Source organism: Carcharodon carcharias, chromosome 18 (genome assembly GCF_017639515.1).
Source record: "Carcharodon carcharias isolate sCarCar2 chromosome 18, sCarCar2.pri, whole genome shotgun sequence".
Classification (NCBI taxonomy): domain Eukaryota; kingdom Metazoa; phylum Chordata; class Chondrichthyes; order Lamniformes; family Lamnidae; genus Carcharodon; species Carcharodon carcharias.
The window spans coordinates 102,264,325-102,287,799 of NC_054484.1; the positions used below are offsets into that span (position 1 = coordinate 102,264,325).

Genomic DNA, 23,475 nt, shown 5'->3' on the forward strand with positions numbered 1-23,475 from the left:
CTTGATGTTAACTGGCATTACCATCACTGAATCCCCCACTAAAGACATCCCGGGGGTGGTGGGGGGGGTTACCATTGACCAGAAACTGAACTGGACTAGCCATATAAATACTGTGGCAACAAGAGCAGGTCAAAGGCTAGGAATCATGCAATGAGTAACCCACCTCCTGACTCCCCCAAAGCCTGTCCACCAAGGCACAAGTCAGGAGTGAATACCCCCCATTTGCCTGGTTGAGAGCAGCTCCCACAACACTCAAGAAGCTTGACACCATCCAGGACAAAGCAGGCCGCTTGATTGGCACCACATCCACAAACATTCACTTCTTTCACCGCCAGTGCACAGTTGCAGCATTGTGTACCATCTGCAAGATGCACTGCAGGAATTCACCAAGGCTCCTTCAACAGCAGCTTCCAAATCCATGACCACTACCAACTAGAAGGACAAGGGCAGCAGATTGATGGGAACACCAACATCTGGAAGTTCCCCTCCAGGACACTCACCATCCTGATTTGGAAATATATCACTGTTCCTTCACTGTATTTGGGTCCCCCTTCTTAACAGCACTGTGGGTGTACCCACACCACATGGACTGCAACTGTTTGCGATGGATGCTCACCACCACCACCTCAAGGGCAACTAGGGATGGGCAATAAATGCTGGCCCAGCCAGTGAAGCCCACACCCCATGAATGAATTTTAAAAAAAGCTACTCAGCTAGTCCCACTCCTCTGCCTTTTGCCCGAATCCCTGCAAATTTTTTCATGTTCAGATAATTATCCAATTCCTTTTGAAAGTTACAATTAAATCTGCCTCCACCACACCCTCCAGCAGTACGTTCCATTATCCTAACTGCTTACTGTGTAAACAGGTTCTTTTCTCATGGTGCCTCTGGTTTTGTTGCAAGGCACTTTTAATTGCTGTTCTTTGGTTCTCAATCCTTCTGTCAATATGAACAGTTTCTCTCTATCTCCTCTATTCAGACCTCTCATAATTTTGAAAACCTCCATCAAATCTCCTTTTGACCTTCTGCAAAGGGAACAGCCCCATGCTTCACCAATTAATTAATTAAATTTAATTAATGGCCTCATAGTAAAGGATCCTCCAGATAGGAACGATCATAACATAACAGAATTTCACATTCAGTTTGAGGGTGAGAAATTTGGGTCTGAAACTGGTGTCTTAAACTTAAAGACAATTACAAGGCATGAAAACAGTGTTGGCTGAGGTAGAATGGTTAAAAGCAAGATGGTGGGAAAGCAGTGGCAGACGTTTCGGGAGATGTTTAAGGTCTCTCAATAAAAATATATTTAAGAAAGAAAGACTATGAGAAGGATGAGCCATTTGTGGCTAACTAAGGAAGTTAGGATGGTTTCAAATTGAACGAAATATGTACAATGCTGTAAAGTTTAGTAGTAGCCCAGAAGGTTGGGAAAATTTTAGAAACCAGTGAAGGATAACTAAAAACAAGGGAGACCTTGGAGTGTGCAAGAAAACTAACTAAGAATTATAAAAACAGACAGCAAAAGCTTCTACGAACATATAAAATGGAAGAGAGTCACTAAAGTAAGCATGGGTCCTTTAGAGGATGAGACTGGAGAATTAATATTGGGAAACCAGGAAATGGTAGAGACTTTGAAGACAGATACAAAATACTCCTTCATAGTGGAAGACACAAAAAGCACCCCAAGAGTTTAGAAAAGCAGGGGGTAAAAGGGAGGGAGGAACATAAAACAATCGCGACCGCTAGAGGAAAAAATACTAGGAAAAACGAATGGGATTAAAGGCCGATAAGTCCCCTGGACTTGATGGCCTTCAGCTTAGGTCTTAAAGGAGTCACTACAGAGATAGTGGATCCATTGGTTGTAATCTTCTAAAATACCCTAGATTCTGGAAAGGTCCAGGCAGATTAGCAAAACACAAATGTAACACCTCTATTCAAGAAAGGTGGGAGACAGAAAGTAGTAAACTATAGGCCAGTTAGCCTAACATCTGACATTAGGAATATACTAGAATCAATTATTAAGGAGGTAGTCCGTAGCAGGGCATTTAGAAAATCGTAATACAACCAGGCAGAGTCAGCATGGTATTGTGAAACGGAAATTGTTTTTGACCAATTTATTAGCATTATTTGAGGATGTAACAAGCAGAGTGGATAAAGGGAAACCACTAGTTGTAGTATATTTAGATTTGCAAAGGCATTTGATAAGGTGCCACATAAAAGGTTACTACACAAGAAAAGAGCTCGTTTTGGGTGAAACAGTAATGTGGATAGAGGATTGGTTAACTAACAGGAAATAGAGAGTTGGGTTAAATGGTTCATTTTCAGGAACTAATGGAATGCCACAGAAATCAGTGCTGGGACCCCAACTATTTACAAGTCTATATGAATGACTTGAATGAAGAGACTGACCGTATCGTAACCAAATTTGCTAATGATACAAGATATGTAGGAAGGCAAGTTGTAAGGAGGCTACAAAGAATCTGCGAAGAAATATATCTGGGTTAAGTGAGTGAGCAAACATTTAGCTGAAGCAGTATAATGTGGGAAAGCATGAGGTGGTCAATTTTGGCAGTAAGAATAGAAAAGCAGGATATTACTTAATTGGAGAGAGACTGCAGAATGCTGTTGTCTAGAGGGAAATGGGTGCCCTTGTACATGAATCACGAAAATGTTAGCATGCTGGTGCAGCCAGAAATGAGGAAGGCAAATTGAATGTTGACCTTTATTTCAATGGGTATGGACTATAGAAGTAGGGAAGTCTTTCTACAACTGTACAAGGCATTGGTGAGGCTGCACCTGGATTAGTGTACAGTTTTGGTCTCCTTACTAGAGGGATAGCCTTGTATTGGAAGCAGTATCTGAGAAGGTTCACTAGGCCAATTCCTGGGATATGAAGGGTTGTCTTATGAGGAAAGGTTGAACCTATACTCATTAGAATTTAGAAGAATGAGAGGTGATCTTATTGAAACATTTAAGATTCTGAGTGATCTTTACAGGATAGATGCTGGGAGGATGTTTCCCCTCTTAGGGGGGATCTAGAACTAGAGGGCATGGTTTAAGATTAAGAGATCTCCCACTTCAGATGATGAAAAGGAGTTGCTTCTCTGAGGTCCGTCAGTCTTTGGAATTCTCTTCCACAGAGAGCAGTGGAGGCTGGGTCATTCAAGGCTAAGTTAGACAGATTTTTGATCGAAAGGGAGTTAAGTGTTTTGGAGGACAGGTAGGAAAGTAGAATTAAGGCCATAACCAGATCAGCGTGATCTTAGTGAATTTTATTAAAAAATTCATTCATGGGATGTGGGTCAGCATTTATTGCCCATCACTAATTGCCCTTGAGAAGGTGGTGATGAGCTGCCTTCTTGAACTGCTTGTGGTTCATGTGGTGTAAGCACACCCACAGTGCTCTTAAGGGGGGGGGGGGGTTCCAGGGTTTTGACCTAGAGACAGTGAAGGAACGGCGATATTAGTTCCAAGTCAGGATGGAGAAGAACTTCCAGCTGATTGTGTTCCCATGTGTCTGCTCATCCTTCTAGATGATAGTGGTTGTCGGTTTGGAAGCTATTGCCTGAGGAGCCTTGGTGAGTTCCTGCAGTGCATCTTGTAGATGGTACATACTGCTGCCACTGTGTGTTGGTGATGGAGGGAGTGAATATTTGTGGACCAGGTGACAATCAAGCGGGCTGCTTTGTCCTGGATGGTGTCAAGCTTCTTGAGTGTTGTTGGAGCTGCACTCATCCAGGCAAGTGGAGTGTATTCCATCACATTCCTGAATAGTGCCTTGTAGATGGTGGACAGGCTTTGGGGAGTCAGGAGGTGAGTTACTTACCACAGGATTCTTAGCCTCTCACCTGCTTATAAAGCTGGATGGGAGGATGAGCTGTGAGGAGGATGCAGAGATGCTTCAGTGTGATTTGGACAAGCTGAGTGAGTGGGCAAATGCATGGCAGATGCAGTTTAATGTTGGTAGCAAAAACTGGAAGGCAGATTATTATCTGAATGGCCATAAATTGAGAGAGGGGAATGTGCCACGAGACCTGGGTGTCCTCGTACGCTGAAGTCGCTGAAGCTAAGAATGCAGGTGCTGCAAGCGGTAAAGAAGGCAAATGGTATGTTGACCTTCATAGCCAGAGGATTTGAATACAGGAACAGGGATGTCTTGCTGCAATTGTACAGGGCCTTGGTGAGGCCACATCTGGAATATTGTGTGCAGTTTTGGTCTCCTTATCTGAGGAAGGATGTACTTGCTATAGAGGGAGTGCAGTAAAGGTTTACCAGACTGATTCCTGGGATGGCAGGACTGACATATGAAGAGAGATTGAGTTGGTTAGGATTATATTAGCTGGAGTTCAGAAGATGAGGGGGGATCTCATAGAAACCTATAAAATTCTAACAGGACGAGACAGGGTAGATGCAGGGAGGATGTTCCCGATGATGGGGGAGTCCAGAACCAGGGGTCACAGTCTGAGGGTAGGCCATTTAGCTCTGAGATGAGGAAAAATTTCTTCACCCAGAGAGTGGTGAACCTGTGGAATTTGTTACCACAGAAAGTAGTTGAGGCCGAAATGTTGTATGTTTCCAAGAAGGAGTTAGATATGGCTCTTGGGGCGAAAGGGATCAAAGAGAATGGGGAGAAAGCGGGAGCAGGCTATTGAGTTGGATGATCAGCCATGATCACAATGAATGGCGGAGCAGGCTCGAAGAGCGGAATGGCCTACTCCTGCTCCTGGTTTCTATAATTGATTGCAATATAATTGTACAAAGACAAAATTTTTTAAAGATGGTCTTTTTTAAAGCTATTTTCAGTCATAACAGAGGCCCCCAACTAAATTGCTTTGAAAGGGCCTGACAGACCCCATCAGACAGACTCTCGGGCACGGGCATTAAATGTGTAAATGGCCTTGATCCTAACCCTGCAAAATTAGCCACGGTCAGGAGTACATCCTTGTAACAGGTATAATTCCAGCCCTACCAAAGATACATTGGCATGCCAATGTATAGAAAATCCCATCACTATATTGAGCATATGAAGTGTTCCTTGGAATGGACATTTACTTCAGTATTTGGTACTGTTGAAGAATAACTGATGTTTGTTTTGCATGAATGAACAGGATTCAGAATGAATGCTTCATCCTGGCCAATGTTTCTGTTGAGAACTCTAAATGGAGCAGAAATGGCCCCAGCATCCATATTTAAGAAGGTAAGAAATCTCCTTTTAAAAGGATGTAACAAAAACTGCTGGAATTTTATTATAATGCCTGATGCCTTATTATGTCCCCTTAAATAATTAAGCAGCATATTTTAGTGTTAGATAGTGCTGTCCTAAGTTTTCCCATCCATGTAAATAAAGTAGGGGGATATTTCCTTTCATGTATAATCAAAACTACATGTAAATTTTTTCCTGGAAATAAAAATATTCCATCTAAATAAAAAAGATACCAAAACGAACCACATAACATTGAAAAACTAAATAAGGAAACCCTTAACACCAAAGCTAACTGCTTCAGTTTAAAGACTTTCAGACTTGAGCATGTAACTAGAGGTCTACATTTTTATGCAGTACTGAAGCGATGCTGCATTGATGGAGATGCCTCCTTGAATGAGACATTAAACCTTGTCTCCTTTTGGAGGTGAATGTAAAATATTCCTTGGCAATATTTGAAGACTGTGGAGTTCCCCCAGTGCCCTGGCCAACACCTCCACACCGCACCCTACCTTCTAACAGCGTAAAACAGATTGTCTGGTCATTTGCCATTTGTAGCACCTTGCTGCATTAACATGCCTACGTAACAAGAATGGCATTTCAAAAGTAATGCATTGGTTATAAAGAACTTTGGGACATAATGAAGCCCTTATAAATGCACCATGTATACACTTGATCTGTGCAAAAAATGACCGTCATCAGCTATACCTATGACGAGACATATGCAAAAACTTTAAGTATATGTCGAAGGAGGGATCAACCTTGCCTGTATTTTTGCATGTGATGAATAAATTGTGATTTAAACATCTTAGATAATGAACAGAAAACCTTCCATTTATTGAGTAATCGTAGTGTATTAATCTCCTAATTTACACACATCAGTAATCTACCAGGTAGATAGCTTTGAAAAGAGCAGTTCTTAGAACAAAATAACATTTTCTTTTGCCATGGAGTATTGGCAATCGTTTATTTTCAGTTTGAGTTGTTCATTTTGTAGATTATGTAAAATCTTAGTGGCTTATAATATTAATGCTAATCTACAAAAAGCCTTTTATTCAATAAAATAATGCTAGACAACAAACCAAGACCAGACATTTTGCAATGGACAAGGGACTTTAGGAATGTGATCAGGCTGGTAACTAACAGAACACTGTCAAAACCTCTCCCAAGTTTAAATATCAGATTTAAATCTTAAAATCAGCAATTTGACCAAGATGACACTTGGGGTGGGGAAGAAGTCACTTATTCAATTTCACACCACTGGAAGAGTGGTGTTCATTTCTATCAGTTGCTAATGTCATTTGTTACTCTACTGAACCCTTCTGCTTTCTTTTTTTAAATGGCAATTTTCCTTCTTATCTCCCAAATTCAGCCCTGGCTGCACTGCTAATTTTAAGCTGTGATGCTGAATTTAAATCAAAACGTTCCACCTTGGGTTTAAAATTTAAATGGATCCTGACACCATTCCATTGTTTTCAGAACCAGGTTCCTCTCTTTCTCTTCTATCTTGCATTTTGGGTATGAATTTGTTTGAATGCTTTTCCAGATATTTTTGGATTTCATCAGGTTAATTTGGGGAGGTTCCTTTACAGCATGTAGCATTGCTAGCTGTGAACATGAATGGAAGGTATAATTGTAATGTAGTCTTCATTTTATTTTTGACTCAAGCTTTCTGGAAACAAGGCTTCACTCTGGTAGGGAAGCCTCAGAGAATTACACTTTGTTTTTCATCAGATACTGAGATTCTTTAAATATTGACATGATTTTAACTGTCGCATGTCATATTTACAAATCTGTTAAGAGAAGTATTTGCTGAGTAAGTGAAAATCCTCTAAGATCGTCAAGTGGTGACCTATCTTTACGCTTTGGGTTTCTTTCAAAAAAAATAGTGCACCATTTGTGCATTAAGCATATATCTGCAAGCATTCTACATTGGAAAATATCCATTTATGCATCCACAAATGCTGAATTGTAGCCACAGTACACCCTTTCATCAAATACTGGATTCAATATATTTATTAAGAGCTGTAATATTATGTTCGTGTTACATGTTAAATTCATGTTAAAATTTAAAAAAGAGAAAGCTCATATTTCTCTCCTATTTGAGGAACCTCCAAGTCCACAGCAAAACCATTTCAAAGTCGGGATGAAACTGGAAGCAGTTGATCGAAAAAACCCTCATCTGATTTGTCCAGCAACAATCAGTGAAGTAAAGGCAGATGACATTTTCATAACATTTGACGGGTGGAGAGGTGCATTTGACTACTGGTGCAGATATGATTCTCGCGATATCTTTCCAGTGGGATGGTGTGGCATGACGGGAGATGGCCTTCAACCACCTGGAAGTAGAGGTAAGTTTTTTAAATGAATTATCGTTTGTCTCAAGTTTTACAGAAACACTGTTCTAAATTTATGACTAAAACTTGAGGGGAAAAACAACATTTACAGAATGATGCAGAATATTGTGGATATTATGCCACATTACGTAAATATTGTATTAGCATTGATATGCTTATAAAGTACATTATTTTATTATGCCTCAAACATTACAGATGTTTGTGCTGTTAAAACCATATTATGGAACAAAGTTGACTTGCACAGGTCAATTATTCAGTTAAAATGTTCAAAATGAACATTGCATAATATCTTGCATTGTGGGTTTGTGCTGATTTTAAGCATTCATTTGCATTTTTCTACTTCATTTTCACCGCCTTTAATCATTTTTTAATCAATTAGGGGTTTCCAGCCAGTGAATTCAAAAAACATTTTTTGATATAAAGCATGACTTTGCAACAAGTGTATAGTCGATAATATCCTTCAGAGTAGAATAAGAATTATACTCCAGGAAATGGACTGTTTTTACTATACATCCATTTTGAAAACTATTAAAAAGAAAATGTTTTGGCTGTAGGATATAACTCATGAGTGTAGAGCTGCTGGACTTTTATCTTTACTAGTCTTTAGTATTATACAGTACATCAATGGTTGCTCTGCATAGATCTCTGTATATTCATCAAAGTAATTCAAGAGTCTTGAGTCTAGTGTGTTGGTTTTAAGTTTCATGAAAATTATCCATCACACATTGCCACAGTTCAAGTATCTATCACATTTACAAAGTGCACGTTCCATTATACCAAAGTTCAATTAGTCAAGGAATCTTGGATGATTTGAATATCTTATTCATTAAAAAGCAACAAATTACAATTGATTAAGCAATGCCAATTGTCTCACATGCAACTAAACATGTTAAAAAGCTATCAATGAGTAAATGGTAGCCAACAATAAACTACTGATAAAGAATTGGTATTCAGGAAAAATCAGTGAAGTTGCTCAAGGTGTGTTTTGCTGACTTGAAGATATACTGCTAATAGTAAAATTTCAAATGTAATAAACAGAAAATTCAAACCACAAAATAATTAAACTTAAGTGTTGCTGTGTTGCACTCAAAATCTTTGCAAGAATATTTCCGTCCCTTAGTGTTTTATATATTTTGTCAAACAGTTGACTCTTAATGCTCATTTGGAGCACCTAACCCCAATATTATATATGCACAATTTCTGTTGGTAATCTTTTTTTGTTTTATTATTTTGGCTGGCTTCATTTAGGTTTTTTTGTGGCTATTGTGTGTGTCTGGCCTGCAAATATGAGTGTTTCTTTAATTCCATATATCATCCAATATACCATAAACAATGCCATTGAAGATCACTAGTAACTAACAACACATAAGAAAATGTGTGTATTTGGTAGTTTTCCTACCTTTGTTGCCTTGTGAAACTGCTGGGTTATTGCATCAGTTGTGGCTCAGTTGGTAGCACGCAATCTCTGAGCCAGAGGGTTGTAGGTTCATGCCGCACTCCATGACTTGAGCACAACAATTTAGGTTGACATTCCAGTGAGATGAAACGTTAAACCAAGGCCCTGTTTGCCGACTCAAGTGGATGTAAAAGATCCCATGGCACAATTTCAAAGAACAGGGACTTATCCCTGGTGTTCCAAAAAACATTGACCCCTCAATCAACATCACAAAGACCAATTTCTTGATCTTTATTACATTGCTGTTTGTGGGAGTTTGCTGCATGAAAGTTTGCTGCTGCATTTCCTCCATTACAACAGTGACTACACTTCAAAAGTACTGTACTTCATTGGCTTTGGGTCGTCCAGTAGGCAGAAAGGCACTACTGTACATAAATGCAGGTTTTTATTTGCGTAATTGAATGTACCATGCAAAATTACAACGCATTTCATGAGTAAACACATCAATAATCCGGCATGATGTCTCTAGACCAAAAAAATTGAATTATTGAATAATTTGAAATCAGCAAGATTGAATTAGGAGAAATAGATTGTATTCAAAGAGAAGTAAGTTGTAGATATAGTTCTAGAATTGTGGGCAAGGGCAGGCAAATGATTTGATCGACCTGAGGTTTCTTTCATCTGATAATTTTGTGCAAGTATGTTCTATACAAGCTCTGCTCGCCCTTTGATTTATCCTCCAGCTAAAATACACATTTACAGTAACAACAGTTGGAAATTCCTATTGCAGTTCATTGAGTAATTCACAATATGATGGCAGTTTTTCTCAAAGATGGGACTTCTACCTTTGAGTTCATGCCCCACTCCAGGATTTGAGCACCTGAATGCAGTACTGATGGTGCACCATATTATTCTGAATTGCCATCATCAGCATGTGATGTTAAAGTAAAGCTCTGTGTGCCTTTTCAGGTGAAAACACAAGGTGCCATAACAGAAGTTGAGTTCTGAAGTGTTAGCGGCCTCCTGACCAATAATTATCCTTCAACCAAAATCCCTGAGTTAACTGGTCATTTACCTTATTAACATAAAAACCATAATAGGAGAAGTAGGAGCAAGATTCTGCCATTTGGCCCTTTAAGCCTATCCCACCATTCATAGAAACATAGAAAATAGGAGCAGGAGTAGGCCATTCGGCCCTTTGAGCCTGCTCCGCCATTCATTATGATCATGGCTGATCATCCAACTCAATAACCTGCTTTCACTTTCTCCCCATATCCTTTGATCCCTTTCACCCCAAAAGCTATATCTAATTCCTTCTTGAAAACATACAATGTTTTGGCCTCAACTACTTTCTGTGGTAGCAAATTCCACAGGCTCACCACTCTCTGGGTGAAGCAATTTCTCCTCATCTCAGTCCTACCCCATATCCTCAGACTGTGATCCCTGGTTCTGGACTCCCCCATCATCGGGAACATCCTTCCTCCATCTACCCTGTCTAGTCCTGTTAGAATTTTATAGGTTTCTATGAGATCCCCCCTCATTCTTCTGAACTCCAGGGAATATAATCCTAACCAACTCAATCTCTCCTCCTATGTCAGTCCCGCCATCCCAGGAATCAGTATGGTAAACCTTCACTGCACTCCCTCTATAGCAAGAACATCTTTCTCAGATAAAGAGACCAAAACTGCACACACTATTCCAGGTGTGGCCTCACCAAGGCCCTGTACAATTGCAGCAAGACATCCCTGTTCCTGTATTCGAATCCTCTGGCTGTGAAGGTCAACATACCATTTGCCTTCTTTACCGCCTGCTGCACCTGCATGCTTACCTTCGGCAACTGATGTACAAGGACACCCAGGCCTCGTTACACATTCCCCTCTCTCAATTTATAGCCATTCAGATAATCTGCCTTCCTGCTTTTGCTATCAAAGTGGATAACCTCACGTTTATCCACATTATACTGCATCTGCCATGCATTTGCTCACTCACTTAGCTTGTCCAAATCACACTGAAGCATTTCTGCTGCATCCTCACAGCTCAGTAAGTTCATGGCTACCGCAGCGTCACCATTCCACATATCCCCATATCCCTTGATTCCTTTATTATTGTTATGAACAATGTATAATTTAAAGTTGAATTTATATATATAATTGTGTGTTAAGAGAGGTAAAATGGTTTCAGTTTCATTTCGGGTTTGTTTATAAACCTTGTGTCTGGATAGACGTGTCACTGGAAGGTTTCAGGTCTTTTGGGTTTGTTTGTATGCATCATTTTTAATAAGGTCATACAACTCCTGAATTTAAAGAGATGCGTTAACAGAGGTTAAAAGTTCAGTGATTTTTGAAACTAAACACAAAGTAGAAAAGTTTTACTGTTGCCTAGCAACAGCAATCCAGGGACTCGGGGGTGGCGGGGCAGGCAGGGTCAGAGGGAGAATACTGAGTTAACAGACCTGAGAAGTAAAACTACAAAGCTATTGGGACTGTAGTTAACTGAATAATCAGTCACAAGATTCAGTAAAGTGTTCAGTTTAGCAGAGGCGCTCCTGGAAAATTGAGTTTAGGGAGCCCATTTGTTTGCTCTGCAGTTGAAGAAAGTGAGTTTAGAGTGCGGTTTTTGGGTGTCTCGGGGAGAGATATGAGTTGGGTGAGAAGCATCAAGTGAACGCTCAGAGATTTGTCGGAAGAAAACTGTTTGCAACTGGCCAGCCCCAAACAAGAAGCTTGTGTGTCAAACTAGTGGTAATGCTTCATTGATTTATGTGTTTGTAAAGATGTTGCTGGGATAAAGGAATAGGGTGAATTTGAATCTTGTTTTGTGTTTATACTGAGATCCCGCCACCTTTTTGTCTGCTGTGGCATAGTTCACTTTTCTTGCTGAAATAAATATTCTTTGTATTAACAGTTCATCAGCAGACTCCTATGAATTTAAGTAACTTTCCCCCACGGTTTCTACAAAAAAAAATTAGGATCTATCGAGCCAGATTTCAATCTGGGATCTGATTTGTTAACATTATTAACAGCACCTGCGATCATAACAGTATCAACAATCTATTGGTCTCTGTCTTGAATATACTCACCTTCTGAACATCCGCAGCCTTCTTGGGTAGAGAACTCCAAAGATTCACAACCTTTTGAATGAAAAAATTTCCCCTTGTCTCAGTCCTGAATGGTTAACCCTTTATCCCGAGACTGTGATCCCTCTAGATTTCCCAACCAGGGGAAACATCCTGCCCGTACCTACCCTGTCAAGCCCCATATATGTTTCAATGAGATCATCTTTCATTTCCCTAAACTATAGGGTATGTGTATCTTTGTCTACTTAATTTTGACTCAGTAGGCCTATCCCCCCTCCGTTCCAACAATCAGTCTAATAATTGCTGCTGTGGGACCATGCTGCATCATATTGGCTGACACACTTTTCTATATTACAGCAATGATTAAATTTAAAAGTGCTTTATTGCCTATGATTTTTTTTATTTACTGACCCCTCTGTCACTGGATTCAGTTTCTTCTTCTTCAGGCTATCAAAACCATTTCTGGTCTTGAAAAGCTCTGTCAAATTTCCTCTAAACCTTCTTTGCTCTGAGGAGAAGAACCTCAGCTTCTCCAGGCTCTCCACATACCTGAGGTTTCTCATCACTGATATCCTTCTGCACCCTTTTTCTACATTGACGTCCTTCCTAAAGTATGATGCCTACAATTGAACATTTTACTCCAGATGACCAGTATGTTAAAGGTTTTGTGTAACTCCCTTGTTTTTTGTAATCTATGCCCGTTTATGAAGCCCAACAAGATGCAGTATGCTTTCTTAATGGCCTTCTCAACTCGTCTTGTGATCTTCAAATACTGTGCATATACACCCCCAGACCTCAGTTCCTGTACCCCATTTAAAATTGTACCATTTAGTTCATCCTGCCTTTCCTCATTCTTCCTACCAAAATGTGTAACCATGAACTTCTTTGCATTACACTTTATCTACACACTTGCCTCTTTCAACTGTTTGTATGTGTCCTCCTGAATTCCATTACTAATTTCTCCATTGTTTAATAATTTGAGTTTATACCTTGTGCAAACTATGTAATAATACGACTAATTGCACGTGTGCACTGCTCTAAATCACAAACATCGAAAATGGATAACATAGCATGGTTTAACAAGAAATAACATCACTGCTGATTCTGCAGAATATTTAAATTTTAATAATGGATGTTTTTACTGAACTACGATTAAACTCAAAAACAAACACGATCAATGTAATTTATTTGATCCCATGCTTCCAGAAAACAGCCACCCTCGAAAGAAGCACACATTAAAATGATAACACTATTGCCATTTCTCTAAAACACATTCCTTCCAACATGACTCTCATTGAGATCTGTAAATTTATCAAATAATATTTCACTTCCTGTACATTGAAATCATTATCTTTCGTACAAGACAGTCAAATTCAGAACTAGCTGCATCCTTAGACCATGAGACCTAGGAGCAGAAATTAGACCATTCGGCCCATCGAGTCTGCTCCGCCATTCAATCATAGCTGATAAGTTTCTCAACCCCATTCTCCCGCCTTCTCCCCGTAACCTTTGATCCCCATACCAATCAAGAACCTATCTATCTCTGTCTTAAATACACTTAATGACCTGGCCTCCACAGCCTTCTGTGGCAATGAATTCCATAGATTCAGCACTCTCTGGCTAAGGAAGTTTCTCCTCATCTCTGTTCTTAAAGGTCTTCCCTTTACTCTGAGGCTGTGCCCTCCGGTCCTAGTGTCTCCTACTAATGGAAGCATCCTCCCCACGTCCACTCTATCCAGTATTCTGTAAGTTTCAATCAGATCCCCCCTCATCCTTGTATACTCCTTTGAGTATAGACCCAGAATCTTCAAATGTTCCTCATATGTTAAGCCTTTCATTCCTGGGATCATTCTCATGAACCTCCTCTCGACCCTCTCCAGGGCCAGAGCATCCATTCTGAGATACTGGGCCCAAAATTGCTCAAGCCAAGATGTTCCAGTACAGCTACAATACTGTAATCTACCCGGCAATGTCGAAAATTGCCCAGGTATGTCCTGTCCACAAAAAGCAGAACAAATCCAACCCACCAATTACCGTCCCATCAATCTACTTTCGATCATCAGCAAAGTGATGGAAGGGGTTTTCGACAGTGCTATTAAGTGGCACTTGCTTAGCAATAACCTCCTCACTGACACTCAATTTAGGGTCCGCCAGACTCACTAAGCTCCTGACTGCATTGCATACTTGTACAACCATGGACAAAAGAGCTGAACTGAAGAGGTAAGGTGAGAGTAACTCCTTGACATCAAGGCTGCATTTGACCCAGTGTGGCATCAAGGAGCCCTGGCAAAATGGGAGTCAAAACGGGAATCAGAGGGAAAACTCACCACTGATTGGAGTCATACCTAGCACAAAGGAAGATGGTTGTGGTTGTTGAAGGTCAATCATCTCAGTCCCAGGACATCACTGCAGGAGTTCCTCAGGGCCAGTTCTAGGCCCGATCATCTTCAGCTGTTTCATCCATGACCTTCCCTCCATCATTAGGTCAGAGGTGGGGATGTTTTCACAATGCTCAGCACCATTTGCAACTCCTCTGATACTGAAGCAGTCTGTGCATCTGTGCAGCAAGAACTGGACAACATTCAGGCTTGGCCTGAAGTAACATTTATGCCCCACAAGTGCCAGGCAATGACCATCTGCAACAAGAGAGAATCCAACCATCTTCCCTTGATATTCAATGGCATTATCATTGCTGAATCACCCACTATCAACATCCTAGGGGTTTCCATTGACCAGAAACTGAACTGGACCAACCATATAAATACTGTGGCTACAAGAGCAGGACAGAGACTGGGAATTCTGTGGAAAGTAACTCACCTCCTGACTCCCCAAAGCCTGTCCACCAATAAAAAGGCACAAGTCAGGAGTGTGATTGAGTACTCTCCACTTGCCTGGTTGAGTGCAGGTCCAACAACACTCTGGAGTCGAATAGTAGAATTCCATAAAGGAGAAGCAAGAAATTGGTAAGGAAAGCTAAAAGAAAATATGAGAGACTAGCAAAAGACAAAGAACAAATTGTAAATGTTTCCATTGGTATGTAAATGGAAGGAGATTAGTGAAAATAAATGTGGGCCCCTTAGAGGCAGAGACCAAGGAAATTATAATGGGACATAAGGAAATGGCAGCGACATTAAACAAATACTTTGTATCTGTCTTCGTAGTAGAAGACACAAAAATGATTCTGCTAATTTCAATATGATGAGAAGGAACCTAACCAAGATAAAATGGAACCAGAGGAAAAACTAACAGAACACTAGGCAATCTTCAACAAAGAGATGTTTTAGGTACAGGATAGATACATTCCAACAAGAGCGAAAGCTAAAGGAGCAAAAAATGGTGCTCCTTGGATGAAGAGAAAGACATAGAGATTATGATGAAACAAAAAAAGAAGGGTGCATGATGAATGTCAGCTGCTTCTTCAAGTGAGAACCAGGTCAAATACAATGGGCTGAGAGGGGAGGTGAAGAGGAAAATAGACAGGCAAAGAGAGAGAATATGAGAAAATGACAATCAACACAGTTTTTGGCGACTCAGACTGACCTTGTCTATGAGGTTCTGGGATATTTTAGGCAAACCTACAACCCAATCCTACCATGGCTTCCTATGCATTCTTCTCTCAAAGCCCATCTCCATGGCAATGTGATCACATCACCTTGTACCCAGGTAGAAATGCTAATTAGCTACCCTCTAGACCCCCAACTTCACTCTATCTTGGAATTAAATAGTACTGTTTACAAACCTGCCATTCCTAACACTTCCCTAGGACATGGAAACTAACAGTTTATCCACCGCCAGAACAGCTGCCCTGGTTATTGTTTACATGGGTGAATATCTGACACCACCTTCCCATTAACAAAACCCTGAGCCCTTAACAACTGAATCACCCAAGTTTGTTGAGGGGCAGAATTTAGAATAGGTCACATGATCCACTTTATTCCTCCATTTATCCGAAACAAATGAAACAATCCCAAAGCATAACCATCTTGCAAACTTTATATTTCTAACAAATGAAACAATTTTAGTGTAGTGTACAGGGGCAGAGGGACCTGGTGGTGCTTCTGCATCAATCTTTGAATGTAGCAGGACATATTGAGAGAGTGGTTAGCAAAGCATATAGCATCTTCAACTTCATAAATAGAACTATTGAGTACAAAAGCAGGAAAATTATGCTGAACCTTTATGCTGTCCTAACAAAAAATGTCGCATCCAGTTCTTGTCACTACATCGTAGAAAAAAATGTGCAGATTCTTGAAAGGGTACAGAGGAGATTTACCAGAATGGTACCAGGGATGGGGATTTTAGTTACATGGTTAGGTGGGAAAAGCTGAGGTTGTTTGGTAAAGGTGTACACTGTTATGACAGGCTTAGATAAGATAGACGAAGAAAATCTCTCCCCCTAAGTTGATGGCACATACAAGGACTAGGGGACACATTTAACATTTTGGGCAAGAGATGCAGGGGAAATGTGAGGAAAAACCTTTACTCGGCGAGTGGTAATGACCTGGAACTCGTTGCCCATGAGGGTGTTAGGAATGGGAACAGTCAACAATTTAAAAAATAAATTGAATGGGCATTTGAAATAAATGGGCATTTGAATGGGCATTTGAAATAACTAAACTTGCAGGACTACGAGGGTTAAGCAGTGGAGCGAGACTGACTAAATTGCAGGGATCTGGCATGAATTCAATGGGCCAAGTAGCCTCTTTCTGTACCTTAAATGACTCGATGGCTCTAGATAATGGGGAATCAAGGATCTAGTGAGAATGAGGAATTTAAATCAAGAAATAGTAGTTGAGAAGTTAATGGGATTAACTGATGACAAATCTCCTAGGACTGAATACCTGCATCCTAGTATTTTAAAGGAGTAGCTGCAGAGAGAGTGCATGCATTACTTTTGTTCTTCCAGGATTTCTTGATTCTAGAATAGTTTCCTAGGATTGGAAGGTAGCAAACATAACTCTACTATTTAAGAAAGGAGGAAGAAAGAAGGCGGGGAACTGTAGAGCAGTCAGCCTAACATCAGTGATTGGCAAAATGTTATGATCTGTTACTGGAATGTGGTGACAAGGCACTTAGGAAATATGATATGTTTAAGTACAGTCAACATGGATTTATGAAAGGGCAATTGTATTTCACAAATCTGTTTTTTTTGAGGATATAACTATTAGAATGGATAAGAATATTGGGATGTAGTGTATTTGGACCTTCAAAAAGCATTTGAAAAAGTGCCCCACAGGAGGGTATACAATGCACTTTGACCCTTTAAGGGCATAGAAATTAGGAACAGGTAGAAACTATTTGGCAGAAAGGGCTTGAGGGACCAAATGGCTCCTGCCTGTTCCTAATTTCTATGCCCTTAAAGGGTCAAAGTGCATTGTATCATGAATTCATGGGTACTTGCAATTTATCTTCACAGACTTGTGTCGAAGATTGTGTTGTTTAGAATGCGAATCCTGTCCAGCTTGCATTTAGTATTATCTGTATTTTGGACAGAGTTTTGTAAATTGTACATTTGAATCTAATAACTTTTTCTCATAATCTCCAATTGAGGAATTTAAGAGGTATGGAGCTGGAATTTCCCCTTTGAGACGGGAATCACGAATTGGCAGATCCCCCATTGTTATGATTCCACCCCCTGCCTGGCAGTGCCTGCCCAACCACCAATGTAATTTTCACAATGGGAACAGGCTGGAGTCAGGACCTCCATTTCCTGAAGCAGGCCCCAGGTGGGAACAGAGTCAGGCGGATGCCAAGGTGGGCAGGTTAGAAATTGGCCCAGTTCTGTGGTAGGTATCCTTGGCTTCACCCCTTTCAACCCCCACCATACCCTCCTTCTGCCTCATATCTACGCTGTTCACCCTCACCAAACCCTCATGCACCTGATGTCCTCCATGCCCCCCCCCCAACACCCCAGGATCTACGTATATCCCCACAGAGCCTCTCCTATACTCCCAGAAGGCCCCTCTTTCATCCCCACAGGCCTACCCATATCTCCACAGTGTCCCCTCCCCGCCCCCCCTCCCCAACTTCCCCATGGGGCACCCCCTTATTCCCACAGGGTACCCCCATATTTTTTTTTTATTCATTTATGGGGGCATAGCTGTTGCTGGCAAGGCCAGCATTCACTGGCCACTCCTAATTGCCCTTGAGATGTGGTGGTGAGCCGCCTTCTGGAACCGCTGCAGTCCCTGTGGTGTAGCTACACCCACAGCACAGGGAGTTCTAGGGATTTGACCCAGCGATAGTGAAGGAACGGTGAAATATTTCCAAGTTAGTTTGGTGAGTGGCTTGGAGGGGAGCTTCCAGGTGCTGCTTTGTCTTTCTAGGTGCTAGTGTTTGAGTTTGGAAGGTGCTGCCTAAGGAGCCTTGGTGAGTTTCTGCATTGCATCTTGTAGCATCTTGCTGCCACTGTTTGTCAGAAGTGGAGAGAATGATTATTTGTGGAAGGGGTGCCAATCAAGTGAGCTGGTTGGTCCTGGTTGGTGTCAAGCTTCTTACGTATTGTTGGAGTTGCATCCATCCCCAAGCAAGTGGAGAGTATTTCATCACACTCCTGACTTGTGCCTTGTGGATGGTGGACAGGCTTTGGGGAGTCAGGAGATTAGTTATTCGCTGCAGGATTCCTCGTCTCTGACCTGCTCTTGTACCCACAGTATTTATATAGCTAGTCCAGTTCAGTTCCTGGTCAATGGTAACCCCAAGGATGTTGATAGTGGGGGGATTCAGCAAGGTAATGCCATTGAACATCAAGCGGTGATGGTTAGATTTTCTCTTGTTGGAGATGGTCATTGCCTGGCACTTGTGTGACGCAAATGTTATTTGCCACTTGTCAGCCTAAGCCTGGATATTGTCCAGGTCTTGCTGCATTTGGACATGGACTGCTTCAGCATCTGACGAGTCGCGAATGGTGCTGAGCCCTTCTGAACTTATGATGGTAGGGAAATCATTGATGAAGCAGCTGAAAATGGTTTGGCCTAAGACACTATTCTGAGAAGCTCCTGGACTGAAATGATTGACTTCCAACAACCGTAACCAACCAGCGGAGAGTTTTCCTCCAATTCCCATTAACTGCAGCTTTTCTAGCGCTCCTTGATGCCACACTCGGTCAAATGTTGCCTTGATGTCAAGGGTAGTCACTCTAACCTCACCTCGGGAGTTCAGCTCTTTTGTCCATGTTTGAGCCGAGGTTGTAATGAGGTCAGAAGCTGAGTGACCCTGGCAGAACCCAAACTAATCGTCAGTGAGCAGTTTATTGCTAAGCAAGTGCTGCTTGTTAGCACGTTTGAAAACCACTTCCATCATTTTACTGATGACGGAGAGTACACTGATGGGGTGGTAATTGGCTGCGTTGAATTTGTCCTGCTTTTTGTGTACCTGGGCAATTTTCCACATTGCTGGGTAGATGCCAGTTTTGTAGTTGTACTGGAGCAGCTTGGCTGGGGCAGGGCAATTTCTGGAGAACAGGTCTTCATTACTACAGCTGGAATATTGTCCGGGCCTTTGCAGTATCCAATACCTCCAGCCGTTTCTTGACACCATGTGGAGTGAATCAAATTAACTGAAGATTGATATTTGTGATGCAGGGGACCTCTGGAGGAGGCCGAGATGAATCATCCACCCTGCACTTGTGGCTGAAGATTGTTGTGAATGCTTCAGCCTTGTTTTTTGCACTGATATGTTGGGCTCCTGCATCATTGAGGACGGGGGTATTTGTGGAGCCTGCACCTCTAGTGGCCTGTTTAATTGTTCACCACCACGACTGGATGTCGGAGGACTGCAGAGCTTAGATCTGATCTGTTGGACATGGAATTGCTTAGCTTTCTATACCATTTGCTGTGGGGTACCTCCCCTATCCCCACTGGGCACCCCCATATCCCCACGGGGTGTCCTGTGGGGATGTGAGGGTCACCCCCTATTTTCCCACAAGGCGATCCCCCCTTATATCCCACCACAGGCTCACCTGTATATATTCGTCCAGGACCCCCCCCCCCCCCCCCCCCCCCCCCCCAATATATCCTCCAGGAACCCCCATAATATCACCCAGGGATTCCTATATAGCAATGAGTAGAGTTTGTTATTGCTTCAAAGGCAGACAGATGGCTGACCTGTGAATGAATGGAAAGGATTCAGTTGACACAGTAAAATCTGAATCTCAATACTGTTCAATGCAGAAAAGCACTTCGTCCGTTAGATAGGTTAACTCAATGGATCTGAGAACTCTTCCACTTCCACATTGCTGGTCAATTTAGTGTTCTGTTACATTTTCTAAGTAAAGCCCTATCATTCACTGCATTGAAAACATATTTAACTTATACATATGTGAAATTAGCAACACCTTTTAAAATTAACTGTCAAAATGTTCCCAAATCCAGAACAGGGGCTTCCCCCTATGACACCTCTGAGGTGGTGTGAATCATGTCTCCTTCAGAAAGTGGCCTGACTCCATGAAGACTGCGGGGGTTTTGAAATCACCACTACTGCAGTGGAGCCACTGCTATCATGCGGACTTGCAACCTGTACCCTATTCTGTGCCCTTATAAATACAACATGATGGGAATAGGGATAGGGATCCCAGAACCAGGTCTTGCCCATCTCTTTCTCCCCCACCCGATGCGGTTTGCTCTGCATTGAAACGGCAAAATCCAACCCTAAAAGTTAGAAATGGTTCGGAATCTTTTTCAAATTTCTGTTATATGATAAAAGGACACCATTTCTTGTTCTGTTTGAGATAGTATAATGCAAAATGCTAACATTGATGTGGTACGTGAACATGAAATCTACTGAATTTGTTTTTTGCAGAATCAAGGATGTTGTTTAGTGTACTATTAAACATAAGGGTCAATATTTCCACTTTGGGTGCAACCAGCGATCTGGGTACAATTTGGCCTCGCAATTGAGCTAGTTTTAAGAAGTTTTTTTGCTCATTTTTGCACATGAGCTCATTTGTAGATTGTCGAACATAAAATGTTCCATAAACACAATTAAGGAGTGTTTTAGAATTAATTTTTTTAGCATTTGCTTTAAAAGTTATTCTGTGATATATTTAAGAGCGGTAACCTTGTGCAGTTTTATTTATACAGCCGGAATGGGTTTATGCCAAAAAGTAAGCATTTTTAATCAGTGTCTTATCCACTACCTGTGAGTAACCAATTGTATAATAAAACCAAACAGAACTATGTACTAGTTACATTTGCATACAGAACTCGGGTTCTTATTAAACCAAACACTTTTGAAAACTTTAAAATGTGCCTATAAGTATCTTTGCTCCTCAAATAAAACCCTTAATTATAAGACATTTCTTTAAGGCCCACAGACGGGCAAAATGGACAGAAAATCGGAGTGGTGATTAATTTGATGGATGGGGAGTGGAGGGCAGTGACCAACTTGGAATGCTATATTTTTTGAACTAGTGCAAAATATCTAAAACTTAATTTTCATTGGGCTTAATTTGTGTTTGAAATTCCTTGGCCTTTTACTCTAGTTTGGCTAATTTCAGGCAAATTGCACTGAAAAAAACCAGCACAGCCTAGCAGAACCTTCAGTGCTATCAAGTGGCACTTACTCGATAATAACCTGCTCACAGATGCTCAGTTTAGATTCCACGGGGTCAGTCAGCTCCTAACTTCATTACAGCCTTGGTCCAAACGTGGACATAAGAGCTGAACTTTAGATGACTGCTCTTGTCGTCAAGCAACATTTGACCAAGTGTGGCATCAAGGACTCCTAGAACAATTGAAGCCAATGGGAATTGGGGAAAACTCTCTACTGACTGGAATTATATCTAGCACCAAAGAAGATGGTTATGGTTGCTGGAGGCCAATCATCTCAGCTGTAGGACTTCACCACAGGAGTTCCTCAGGTTAGTGTCATAAACCCAACCATCTTCAGCTGCTTCATCAGCTCCCCTGCATCATAAGGTCAGAAGTGAGGATAGTTGCTGATTATTGTGCAGTGTTCAGTACCATGTGTAACCTCTCAGGTACTGAAACAGACCGTATCCATATGCATCAAGACCAGGACAACATTCAGGCTTGGGCTGGTAAGTGGCAAGTAACATTCACACTACACAAGTGGCAGGCAATGACCATTTTCAAAAAGGGAGAGTCTAACCATCTCCCCATGACATTCAATGGCATTATCATTGCTGAATCCCTCGCTGTCCATATGCTGGCTGTTACCATTGATGAGAAACTGAACTGGGTCAGCCATATAAATACTGTGGCTACAAGAGCAGGGCAGAGGCTTGGAACTCAGCTCTTGATTTGTTGAAGCCTGTCCACCATGTACAAGGAACAATTCAGGAGCATGATGGAATGATCTCCACTTAACCGGATGAGTGCGGCTCTAACAACATTCAAGAAGCTTAACACAATCCAGGACAAAGCAACCCGCTTGATCAATGCCCCATTCACCACCTTAAACATCCACTCCCGAAAGCACAGTGGCAACAGTGTGTTGTATACACAAGATGCACTGCAGCAACTCGCCAAAGCTCCTACGAGCACTTTCCAAACTCACGACCTCTACCATCTAGAAGGACAAGGGAAGCTGAAGCATGGGAGTATCACCACCTGCAAGTTCCCTTCCAAGCCACACGCCATCCTAATTTGGAACTATATCGCCTACCTTCACTGTCGCTGGATTAAAATCCTGGAACACCCTTCATAACAGCACTGTGGATGCACCCACACCAGATGGACTCTAGCAGTTCAAGAAGGCAGCTCATCACCACCACCTCAAGTCAATTAAGGATACATACATTCAAAAAATATAGAAACAGGAGTAGGCCATTCAGCCTTTCCAGGCTGCTCCATCATTCAAAAAGATCATGATTGACCTGATTGTGGCCTCAACTCCACTTTCTTGCCTACCCCCAATATTCTTTGATTTGATTGTTAGTCAAGAATCTATGTACCTCCCTGCCTTAAAAATATTCAATGACCCTGCCTCCACTGCCTTCTGGGGAAGAGAGTTCCATAGACTCTCAACCCTCTGAGCAAAAACATTTTCTTCTCATCTCCATCTTAAATGAGAGACCCATTATTTTTAAACCATGTCCCCTAGTTCTAGTCTCTCCCATAAGGGGAAACATCCTTTCAGCATCCACCCCTGTCAAGCCCCCTCAGGATCTTTTCTGTTTCAGTAAGATAACTTCTAATGATGAGCAGCAAATGCTGGCTTTATGCTCACATGCTCTCATAAAAAACCTGTTTTACTTATTCTTTCAAGTTCAAAATATTATTAATCCTCAGAACATACAGACCTGGTGTCAACAGGTTGTAGATTGTGGAGTGCACCCTCTGTGGAAACCACTGTTAAGCACAGCTATGAAAAGCCTTGAAATCTGTGGCAAGTAGAAAACTTGTGGAGCATTGTATATGTACAAACATAGTGCACATGTGGTTACTTAAACAGTCAAAATATATGATGTGCATAACTTGCTTGT

The 23,475-nt window shown here is 41.4% G+C and overlaps 1 protein-coding gene across 6 annotated transcripts in view; it reads left to right on the top strand.

The window, feature by feature from the left end:
- The window catches only part of scml2 (Scm polycomb group protein like 2), a 172,658-nt gene that overhangs the window by 87,721 nt on the left and 61,462 nt on the right, over positions 1-23,475 (top strand). For all 6 annotated transcript variants that reach the window (XM_041211751.1, XM_041211752.1, XM_041211747.1 and 3 more), the window contains exons 6-7: positions 5,109-5,197; positions 7,308-7,551. In XM_041211751.1, coding sequence (XP_041067685.1) covers positions 5,109-5,197; positions 7,308-7,551 — 333 coding nt within the window. The remainder of the gene's footprint in view (positions 1-5,108; positions 5,198-7,307; positions 7,552-23,475) is intronic.